General features: G+C 44.4%; 1 protein-coding gene across 1 annotated transcript; it reads left to right on the plus strand.

Moving 5' to 3' along the window:
- Positions 1-1013: 1013 nt before the first annotated feature.
- Positions 1014-3393, plus strand: LOC147665009 (uncharacterized). The gene has a single exon (XM_086949822.1). It carries the CDS (start codon positions 1014-1016, stop codon positions 2166-2168), a length of 1155 nt encoding a protein of 384 aa, XP_086805948.1. The 3' UTR covers positions 2169-3393.
- Positions 3394-12099: the final 8706 nt, after the last annotated feature.

Genomic DNA, 12099 nt, shown 5'->3' on the forward strand with positions numbered 1-12099 from the left:
CCCTCTGCTTGCCGGCACACAGTCCTGATTTCACTTCTCTTAATCTCCCTGTAGCCCACATCACCTCCCACTCCTCACAGCTTCTTTGCTTAATGTAGCGCACACAAACCTCAGGTAGCCGGCCGTTCTTTATTTACCAGGTTGCCTCTTCAAATTTGAGATTTGCATGGATCAAACGTGGCTATTCATGGACTTGTTTTAAGTTTTTAAGTGTCTGTGCCACCCATGATCTTTTGTTCCGTCTTTTACATTTCATTCGTTTTCCCTGCGGTTAGCTACAGGCATTTTCTTTTAACTTAGTTTAAAACTGGCTGTTCTTGCTTTAGTCATTTAATTAAAATTCACAGTTTTATGGCAATTTCAACACAGTGACTTACTTATTTCTGTCTCCCCTCCTGCCAAAAGCGCGTAAGCGTACAGTATTCTCCTAATAGGAGATTGCTTATTATTCACATGCAAGGGAATTAAAGCTTGAGTATATCATCACTGCCATTTGCTTTGAAGGTGCCCCAGCACTGACACAAGTGCACATAACTCGGAAACATCCCACAAGGTTTGTCTTCATGGTAGACATGCGTTGCTTTATTTTTTATGTTATTTCTTTTTTCAATACAGTTGATCAATAATACATAATATCAACCTAGGTTCAAGCTCACAATATTACTGCGCATATGATGCTAACAGATCTGAATATTGCATTTCCCCAGCGTTCCTCTTCCTTGTCCTAGTCATTACAGTTGAGGCGATGTCCTAGTTCTCTCGTCCTCCTCCCATCTAGAATGCCTTCTGTGTTCTAATGTTAATAATTTTTTTATTGTTTAGGTTCTTTTATAGTATTTTTGCTCATTTTACATAGGTGTGTAATTATGTTCTCACAGGATAATTGTTAACAAATACTTTAAGAATAACATTATTGTTATATTATACCTTAATGGCATTTTTTCTGAATAAATAAGGATCGCCCCTGGCTTCATATGTTTTGTTTTTGTCTCTTTTACAGCCTACACTACAAGATGGGGTGGCGGCTAAGTGACATGTTCCTGCTGACGTTTGCTGCAATGATTTGCCTTAATCTCCCAGAAGCTGGAGTCAATGGCATGTATTGGGACTATTTTTCCTCCTCTTATGACGTACAGTGCAAGGACTGCGGTATAGGATCCTCATCACACTTCTGGTGCAATACACGGGATGGGTGGGACTACTGCTCCCCTACATCAGGCTGGGACTATAAGGGCCGGCGGTGCAAAGCGGATCATCCCTGTGAACTCCATGGAGAATCCTACTCCTGGTGTTACACAGAAGATGGAAGCTGGGGCTACTGTGGGCGAGTGGAGATGAAAGTTCTATGCCACGTCACTTCCAACTATCAAAGTGTCTGTCGGGATGAGTGTGGTAGAGAAGGGGACACAGGTTATTTCTGGTGCCACACCTCATCAGGGTGGGACTACTGCTCCCCACTGTCTGGAGTCACAACCAGGAATACGATGTGCAATGTAGAACACCCCTGCGGCACGTACGGGTACAAGTATTACTGGTGCCATACGGGGGATTCCTGGGACTACTGCGGACCTCTAAGAGCCAACGAATGCATGTTGGAGCCTGTAGGGTGGCTTCTATTGATGAATCCATCTAATGAAATCGCTTGTGAGAAAATTGATAAAGGCAACAGGGTTCGGATGCAATTTCATGCTGAAGCCACCAATGATTTAACTGATGTGGGATATTCCTATGATGAGGCAGCTTTCCAGGTGGTTGCGCATTGGAACAGTGGTTGCCTACGAAACAAGCAGACATCCAATATCATACACTCCAAAAACCTGCGCCTGGATCTGCAGGGGTTTCCGAAACCTGGGGGCATCAGCCATTACAACTACCAGATTCAGATCAATGGGCTTCGGCCGCCGGGCCAGAGCTCGTCCATCGCGCAGGTGCTGTTCCCTGTGGAGGCGAATATTCCAGACAGATACATTCGCAGAGCATTCATGGAAAGCCTTGTGCGAAGAGCTAGAATCAAGATAACAATCAACCAATTTTGTCAGGCCAAAAGGGACTATGGTTGGACTGTGGAATCTGAGAGAGAAGTGCACCAAAGCCTTTGTGATGACATGCACTATTTTGGAAGTGTCCAGAACCTAGGTGAGATGCACCCCCAGAGTATCTCGTCATAGCACAGCAGCATGGATTCATGGCTCTTCCATTAGTGGAATGTCCCAGCAAGAATGTATGTGTAATACCATGCAGCCACAAGTCAGCCATTATCTAACCATAGAAAAATCAATAACTAACTTACAAAAAGCCCACAGACAAACCACAACAAATTATGCAGCCAGTTATTCCACCCACTCCTCTGTGACCGTTTAGCCGCCCCGTTTAGGACTTCGTCCATGACAAACGTCCCAGCTCCACCATTGGATCCACCAACTTTCGGGGCTCAGTCCTCGAAGGGTGGTGATGGTTCATCCGCACGGTCTACAGTGACCGACCCACCCCCTTGATCTTTGGAGGAAGCAGTGTACACAACCATCATGGATAGGGGGGCAGGATTGAGAGTTTTGTTAATCTTAATATGTTAGGAAACTCTGCCTGAACAGCAGAGATAGATCTACCCTCCAGAGTTCAGCCAGCAGACACCGGAGCAGGTCCTTCAGAAAACAGGAGAAGACTTTGGAATTAAGCCAATGCTGACAGTAGAACCAGAAGAGCTCACACTATCAACTCCAACTGATTCGAGGCGTGAATAATTTCAATGTAGGGTCCTCAAATGAACTGCGACCTGATAAAATTTCTCAACCTTCACGACCAAGCTTTGAAAAACGAAATTCAATATGAGCACTGATAATATCCTTTAAAATGAAGGTGTAACATTATGGTTTTAATGTTCGGGAAAAAAAGAAAAAAAATGTATACTACAGTGAATCTTGTTTCCAGAGGTCTTATGTTTACAGCGGAACAAATGATCAGTTAATTTATCCAATCATTATATTATCCTATTGCTATGAATCTTTTTCATAAAGTAAAATGTGTTTTGCTGAATTTGGAAACTAAATTAATTGTGGATCAAGTTTTAGATCACTGCGAATCACGATTGAAGTTTATTTTGACTTTTCTAAAGACGATATAGGGTTTATTACTTAGAATCAGGATCATTACACAGGAACATTTTCCAACAAGAGGATCAAGGGTGTATACTGTAGAACGTGAACATTTTTTTTTAATTATTAAGAAATATTATTGTTCAGGTTTCAAACTTTATTGGATGTATATGAATACCATTGATTGTAATTACTGCGGGTGCAAAGTTTAAAATGTGAAATTTTGTTTTAAAAGTACAAATATATTTTATTGTACTCTTTTTATCTATGCTTACAATTGTTAAGGTTTTAATTAACTAAAATAAAAATTCATATCATATTATCATTCTAGGGTGATCAGATTTTGAAAACCAAAAACTTTTGACATTTCACAAACATAGAAGTAGGACTAACATTTCACATCCACAAAGGGGCACAGAATGATTTAACACAACACTCACTAACATAGAAAACAGATTCAATGAGGTACTAAGGGAAATAAATGAACTGCAACCTTTACAAATAGTATCATCTGATTTCTGACTAGCAGGGTAACTACTCTTTCTTTGGAACACATAAAAGCTTGGCTTCCTATCTATTCAGCTGACTGGCTCTAAATACTAGGACATGACTGAATTTAGTCAAATCAGCCAGGACAGATGATGAAATCCCAGCAGTGTCCTGGCCATTGCGGGATACCGGGGCACCCTATTTCCGTCTAAAGCTGATTTAAAATTGGCCTCTGAAAAGCTATAATAATATTAATATGGCTATGGCTATTTCTTTCATTGACTATGGAAGTGCACTTACTAGTTTTCACTAATCCATTCTTGTCCCTCTCAAAACTATCTTCAACGTTGATGCTCGAGATGTCTCCAATTCCAAGGGGTTCCACCACAAAGTCCTGTTCTTGCTTCTCACAAATGCCTACCTCTGGAATCCATATGCACATCTGAGATGGCTTGCCTTACCTATTGAGGCCTCCACCTGGAAAATCCTAGGGACCTCATTTATGAGGCTGTGCGTCACTTTCACACCGCCAGTGCGTCTCTTTTTGTGACGCACCAGTGGCGTAAAAAATGCGCCTTGTTGCGCCATATTTACAAAGTGACGTATCTAGGTAGATGCGTCACTTTGTAAACCCCTGCGCCAAGTTTAATGTATGCAAGGGGGGCGTTTTGACGCAGTGAAATCTATAATATTTCACTGCGCCATTTCTTGGCCGCTAATGCGTCAAAATCTTACGCCTGCTTCATGGCAGGCGTAAGACTGATGCAGGCACTAACAACATGGGACTTGCCCATGTGAAAGTACACATTGCTGGAGTTGCGTCACTTTTGTGAGACACTCCAGCAATGCGTTAGTTTTGCGCCTACAGATACATCAGAAATACTGACATATCTGTAACTCCTTGCGACATGATGCGTCATATTATAAATATGACGCATCAATCATGACGCAAAGAGTGCGCACTGAGAAGTGACGCATCGCTGCTTTCATGCAGCGATGCGTCATTTCTCATAAATGGGGCCCCAGAAGTTTTACGAATGGAGTTATCCTTCTCTGCCACCTCCCCAAAGATTGGGCTTTACCGACTAACTCACATCAAGCTTTCTTCTTCACGTACTCATTTAAAAAATATCTCAGGACTTTTTGAGACTAAAACACTCTTAAATCGAGGAACACTTTTGAAGAACTACTTGTTGGTGTATTCCCTATACCACGACCTGCAGAGCAAACTGTCCCACTGACAGTTCTTTAAAATGTATATTACACCCTCTTTCATTAGATTATGGTTTAGTTTATGAGTCATTGTCACTTCATCAGTTTCAATCTTGCTATGTACCATGGTTGTTTTCCAAGATTGTGTCTGTCATTCTTTATAATGTTTTTACTCTATTTGTATTTCCATTACCATGTGAAGCGCTGTGATGTGTCTTCTGTAGATATGTTATAGCACTATATTCAAAACTAAATAAATAAACCAACCAAACCACCTCCTTCCTAGAAATGTCCTCAAAGCCAAAGATCTAAAAGGAGCTTTTAACTTTGCAAACACATACCATGATAGGAGGAACCCTGATAGCTAGACTGGTGTCTACATTCATACAAACCAGCTAAACATAGTCTACTTCACTATGGCCACGGCCAGACTCAACAGTAGGGGCCCGATTCACAAAACTAACTTAAGACAAAATCCTAAACTTACTACTTTTGGTATTCACAGAAGTTAGGATTTTGTCTTAAGTTTGTCTTAAGAGAAACTTAAGACAGACTTAAGACAGACTTAAGACAGACTTAAGACCGACTTAAGTCAGACTTAAGTTAGGATTTTGTCTTAAGTTTGTCTTAAGTCTGTCTTAAGTCTGTCTTAAGTTTCTCTTAAGTCTGTCTTAAGTTTGTCTTAAGACAAACTTAAGACAAAATTCTAACTTCTGTGAATACCAAAAGTTGTAAGTTTAGGATTTTGTCTCAAGTTAGTTCTGTGAGTCGGCCCCACAGTCTCATACGCTGCAATAGATATTGATCCAATGATGCTGCTCGCAAGAGTAACCTCGCAGCTGGGCCAGACTTTAACTACCCTCAGCTCGTAGGCCCTCATTTATGGGATTTTGGCGTGAATAGCGCAGCAAATTAACTGAGTGCTCTGCCTTACCCCAAAGTGAAGGGGGAGGAGTGCACCGTATTTATGCAATATGGTGCATGTCTGTCCTTTTCTTTCTCCCTGTTCTGGTGCCGTTTCGGCTGCCTAGCCCCAACGCAGCCTTGCGCCATGATGCAAGGGTGTCTCCGTTGCATGCAGGATTGTTTTTGTGCAGGAAAGGGCACCTTTCTTCACAGAAACAATTCTCAGAGATGTTATCTTCTTTCTATGTGTGCTACAGGATAACACACACACTGAAAGAGGACAACATAGAGATGTTTCCCTCTGTTACACTTCGCCTCAGGAGGTGTAAGGATTTGGCGCTTCCCCTCCATTTTGCAAATCTGGTGCAGTGTCAAAACGCATGTCAGTTGCTTGGAAACACTCACCGCAACACCCATGGAACGCCGCCGGAGCGCAGAGTACGGCGACGCAGCCTTTTGAGCTGCGCCACCGTATTCAGGGTGGCTTTGCGTGGCTTCATGAATCAGATTTGGGGCCCTGGTGAGTCCTTGGGCCTGATATCAAGGTTGCAGCTTCGGGGGTCTGAGGGTGGCAGTATGGCGTGGGATCAAGTCGTCAAAACTGATTTACTTCGCACTGACGCATTCTGAAGGTGTAAAAAGCACAACACAAATGACTTTATAAGTTATTTTGTGACAAAGCACCCTAACATATTTGCCCCTTGCTCCATATATATGCTTTTTCGCCTTTTAATCGAGTATAAAAAGGGCCAATGCAAACTACCCTTTGGCACTTAACAGCTGACACAGCATACATCATTTTCAATTCCATACAATAGTATTAAAATCGAAGGTATAGCGCTAGGGTATGGCTGAAAAGCGGGATAGGCGCTATATAAAAACTCCAACACAAATAATAACAAGAACAGGGGACAAGTGGATGGGAGGGGGAGAAGAAACAGACACGAGGGAAGGTGGAATAGAGACAGGGTGGAAAATGAAAACAGGGATTTGGGAGGGGTGAATAAGAGGTGCAGGCAGCTTCATGGAGATGGTGATAAAAAAAATGCCAGTTGAGGAAGAGAGAGGATGTGGCGTATCATCTAGAGCTGCCAACTTTGAAATTGGGAAACCAGGTTTGAGTGTTTTTTTTTTTTAACACAGTGTGCGAGGCTAAACAGTGTGCTTACTATGATGCTTAAGAGAAAGCGCACTGGAGTCTGGACCCACTGAGCCCTTCACTAATTGTTATGATTACCCAAGAAGCGAACCGGTATGCCATTTGCAGCACTAATACATAACACAGTTATTCACTCACTCTCACACGGACATTATTCTCACAAGTATTTGAAGCCTCAGCTCCATATTACTGCAATTATGCCAGCATTAGATTTGATCTAATACACGTATTCATATTAAATAACGTAATTCTCCCTTTTAAGATGGTGACAAATTCGGGTAGCCGTCTAAACACCATAGGCTGGCTCACGTGACTCCGTCTGTGCCATGCCTGTGCACTGAAAAAACAACATACTCTTCCACCAATTGCGTTCCATTCATTCCTCACTATTGGCCCTACTAAAATCACCGGGCATACAACGCACCCTTTTACCTAAACAGACCCAAATGAGGGCCATGTATGTGATCTACATGCATCCTCAGATGGTGGTGGCCACCTTCTGCTGTACTTTCCAGAAACCGACGATCTTCATTAGCACCGTTGCGTGGCATGCAAGCAAAAAACAAGCAAAAAAAAACAGCATGTGTCTCGTATAAGTGCAGAAGCATTACAAGCTAACCTCTTCCTGGTAAACTGATAGCACTCCTACCCATCTAAATGAATGCGACCCACTCTTCAAATATTACAGTAAATCCTCATGGTGGGCAGCTATCGAGGTGTGAATTGGGGCCATGGGTGAGGGGAGGGTTGGAATGCGCATGTCTGGGGTCCTCACAAATGCTGCTCGAGGGGGGAGAGGAAGGTTCCTGCATAGCTAAATCTGCTTCTTCAGATGTGCGCGTACATCAGACCACGAGTCAAGTTGTAACATGAGTCAAGTTGTAACACAAGTGTGTTGTAACCGTGCACAAGTGTGTGTGTGGTGTTCTGGTGGGAAATGTTCATAGATGAGTTGTTGTGTCCGCAGATGCAGGCAAGAAGCGTTGTGCACACGAAGTCTGTCGTGCATCCCTCCCCCTTTAAGCAATGGGGACGGGGGGAGTAAAGCCAACGACTGTAACATGCGTGCCGCTGCTCGCTCCCACAAGCAAAACGCACTGGGAGTGAACATTTGCCAAAGAAGAACGGACATGCGCCAGCCTTTGGACATTTGCGTGCTTTCATTATTGAAAGCCACATGCAAAGGCCAATAGAATGTGTGGGAGTTCCAGACCCACACAGATAAGTTTTGGGGAAATTTGAAGTGCTCGCAAGAAGCCTCCCATAAGGCAGCGCATGCGTGCTGCGCTAGGTTCGACCTAAAAACACAGTGAGGGTCTAATTAGCAAAGACAAATGGTTGAGAGCCACAGAAGCAATCTCCCCCTCCCCCGCCCATTCATGAAGTGACGTCATAAACGTAGCACAGCTACTACTTAAAAGGGGACTTTACTGCCAACAATGAAATGTTGTCAGTACTCTGTATAAAGCACAAACTGTGCAAATATATTTACAGGCAAACACGTCGAAGACATTAAGGTAAACGCTCTTAAAATTCAAATTTGTATTTAGAATCTAGTTGGTGTCGCGATGATAAGATAAGTGTATAAATGTCGGGATAGTTTAAAATTATGATATAGTGCATGAGGTTTGTGCTTGTCTGTGTTCTCTCCACTGTTGAGAAATAGCCCATGTGTTATGAAAACACAAAAATGTAACCTCAACATGAAACGTTTTTTTTGTTCACTTGAATACTTTTAAAAATCAAATATATTTTTTCCTCAATAACAATAACTGAGTTTAGGAACGAAGCGGTGGAGAAGTGTGGCTCACTGGTTAGAGCAGGCAGACCCTGAAGCAGAGGTCAGACCCGGGACCAGGGTTCAATTCCCGACGCGGCAGGGTCTTGAGCTCAAATGTCCATGGAGTTGATAATTCTCGCTTCGGTGCCTGACCTAATCATGGGTTCACACTCTGCACCTCTGGGCATTAAGCTTGCTTAATCTCCACAACGGCCCCCGCGGCGGGGTGCCTGGCTTTCACCTTGGGGATGCCCTGTAGGGGCTATCTCACAGGGAAAAGCCAGGACGGGTTCCCAAGGCAAGCGCCGAGATACCCCTTCGGGGGTCGATTCCGGCGCTATATAAGAAACATAATAATGATAATAATAAGCAAAATGTGTAATTTAATTTCAGAGTGAGTATATTTCTGGTATTTTTTCTACTAAGGGCAGAGGACATGGCCTTAAGGCCAGAGCTGCTGGCTTTGGAGCTCGGGAACCAGGTTCGAGCCTCAGCGTCGGCTCAACATTCTGTGATTCTAGTAAAACACAGATTACTTAATCTCTCCTGGCTACCCAAAAAATATTTTCAATGCATTAGGTCTCGCATTTAAATGAAAGGCCTATGGCATTGGAAAGAAGTGGCCGCCATTGTCTTGGCTGCTTGACACTGTAGCTCATTCCATCTTGTTGCAGTGTCTAAACAAAGCAGGTGTCACTGATTCCGCGCGAGGATGGTTGAAATCTTTCCTCACAGGCCGAAGTTTTCAGGTCCAAAGAGGCTCCTTTAAATCATCAGCGATAGCTTTAGTACAGGGGGTGCCTCAGGGCTCTGCCTTGAGCCCAACTTTGTTTAATCTATGTATGGCCACCCTGGCAGAAGTGGTGCAAGCGTATGGAGTGGAGTAGTCTCCTAAGCCGACAACACCCAGCTGCTGATCTCTCTGTCCCAAGCACCATCAACGGCGGCATCTAATTTCAAGGCCTGTATGCAGGTTTTGGCAGGATGGATGAACTCGCACTGTCTGAAGCTTAACGGCTCCAAGACGGAGGTAATGGTGATTGGTGGGAACAACTTGAATTGGACTGCGGATTGGTGGCCATCATGCCTGGGTCCAACGCCCATTCCCTGTAAGGAGGCTAAGAATCTGGGGATATGGGTTGATCCCACGCTATCTTACAAAGGCCACATTCGCCGCCTAGTGGGAAAGTGTTTTGTGGTGTTAAAAACTCTCAACCACACCTTAGATTTACTTCCGCTGGATGCTAGACCCACCATGACTCAAGCATTGGTGACATCCCGTATGGACTACGGAAATGTCTTGTTTTTAGGCACCACAGAAAAAAGCATCGGGCGCCTGCAAGTCCTTCAAAATACGGCCACTCGTCTGGTCCTGAGACTCCCAAAAAGAGCAGCATCCAAACCTGCTCTTGCGGCTCTACACTGGCTGCCGGTCAGAAAAAGAGTTATGTATAAAGCGCTCCTAATATGCCACAGGATAATTTGACATAAAGCTCCATCTTATCTCCAAGACCTGGTACACATATATGAGCCTAGCAGAGCGTTACTTAGAAGGAACGGGCCAACTGAAGATTCCCCGCGTAAAAAGAGCCAAACTGGGAGGCCGCTCGTTTAGAGTGGTAGCGGCTCGCAACTGGAATAGACTCCCGGTTGGCCTCAGATTGGAAGGATCGGAGGCCAAGTTCAGAAGTCTCTTAAAAACCTATTTGTACAATCTTTAAAACACTGCTTGGGCGGGGGAGGTTACCACGGCTGCTGTACGAATCTTATCTCCACAGCGCGGGGACATACCGGGATGGCGTCACCAGGCGCTTTATAAACTACTTTATTATTATTATTATTATTATTATTGAAAAGTGAAAGTGTGCATGGCGCGTTGAATGTAAGCAAAAATATTAATTTGGAAAAGATAGCTTTAAAGCATGAATTTTGAAATATTAATTCTACCTCCCCACCCTGGCAACAATGCCAATGTGAACTAATGAGGCAAGTCAGTTATGTGCACTCCTTAGGTGGCCAGGGTTCCTATTATACATGAACAACATAGTTTATTAATTCAAACAGAGGAGAAGGTTTTGTACAGCGCGTATCCTTAAAACATGTATTTCGACATACTCTTATAAGTGATAATGAAGAAAAAGGAGGGAAAGTGAAATAGAAAAGTCGCCTAGGATCACAGAGCTAGGTAAAGTGGGAAAGTCGGGATTAATCCCAGGTTTTCTGGTTTTCCATTGTGCAATTCAGCCACTAGGATGCATAATTCTAACTGGAGTGGCTCACTGGTTAGAGGCGGCAGACCCGGAAGCAGAGAACGGCCCGGGACCAGGGTTCAATTCCCGACGCGGCAGGGTCGTGGACCAGGGTCAGCGGACTCGATAATTCTCGCCTCGGTGCCTACTCTAACCAGGGATCACACTCGGCAACTCTGGGCATTAGCTTGCCTCATCTCCACAACAGCCCCCCACATTCGCCGGGGATTCGTCGGGGATGCCTTGCTCCACCTTGGAGATACCCAGAAGGGACCATCTCACAGGGAAAGCCAGGACAGGTTCCCCAGCGGTCTACAGCGCCACAACGCCTCAGGGCAGCAGTGCGCTTTACAGGACACATACATGGTGGTACAAAAGGGAGTGGTGATGGACGGAGCATCTGAATCAATCAAACACTCACACCCAGTCAAAAGATCTGGGTTTGATCCATCACCGTTCTTTAGCCCACTCTGCCACCCCAGTTCAGACATGGCTATATGCAAATCAGTCTGACCCTGTGCCTCATGGGAACAGTCCAGCCCGAACTGCCAAGCCATGTCTTCCCTTGACCGGAAACAAGCTTCCGAGGACCGGTTTCTGGCATTCCAGCCGTCTTCAGTGGCAAAGTGAGCAAGGGACTCACGTCTGATCATACCCTGCCACACTTATGGCGGCCAAAAGCGATTCAGATGCTACGTCCATCACCACCCCCTTTTGCAAGACACATACATTACATAATTATAACTGGGGTCGTACCACTCTTGCACCACGCAATGTGCTGCATGCACAATGCTGTCCCAAAATGCGATTTATGAAGCAAGGCAAGACCACCTTGCTTGGCCGTTAGTGACATCATAAATCTGGAGTAATGCCACGCAGCTCGAATCCCTGCGTTGTATTATTCTGTCCCAGGGAGGCGTTCCATGGGTGTTGTGTGTATGTTTCCGCGCAACGTCCATGGATTTTTATGGATTCCCAGAGTTACCTAAAGTGGTAGACCTTGGAATGCACCTTGGAATGCACCGAAATGCTGCACCTTTACCCGGGGAGGCATAAGAAGGAGAAATATTTGTATTTCTCGACATTACTTCCGCACGCATCGAATGAGGAAAAAACCTCGGCGATTGCTTTCATACACGAAGGTGCTCCATCCTGAACAAAAACAATCCTCCTTACCAGGGCCCCTGCTTTGGTGCCAGGCAGCCAAAGCGG

Source organism: Lissotriton vulgaris, unplaced genomic scaffold, assembly GCF_964263255.1.
Source record: "Lissotriton vulgaris unplaced genomic scaffold, aLisVul1.2 SCAFFOLD_2061, whole genome shotgun sequence".
Lineage (NCBI taxonomy): Eukaryota > Metazoa > Chordata > Amphibia > Caudata > Salamandridae > Lissotriton > Lissotriton vulgaris.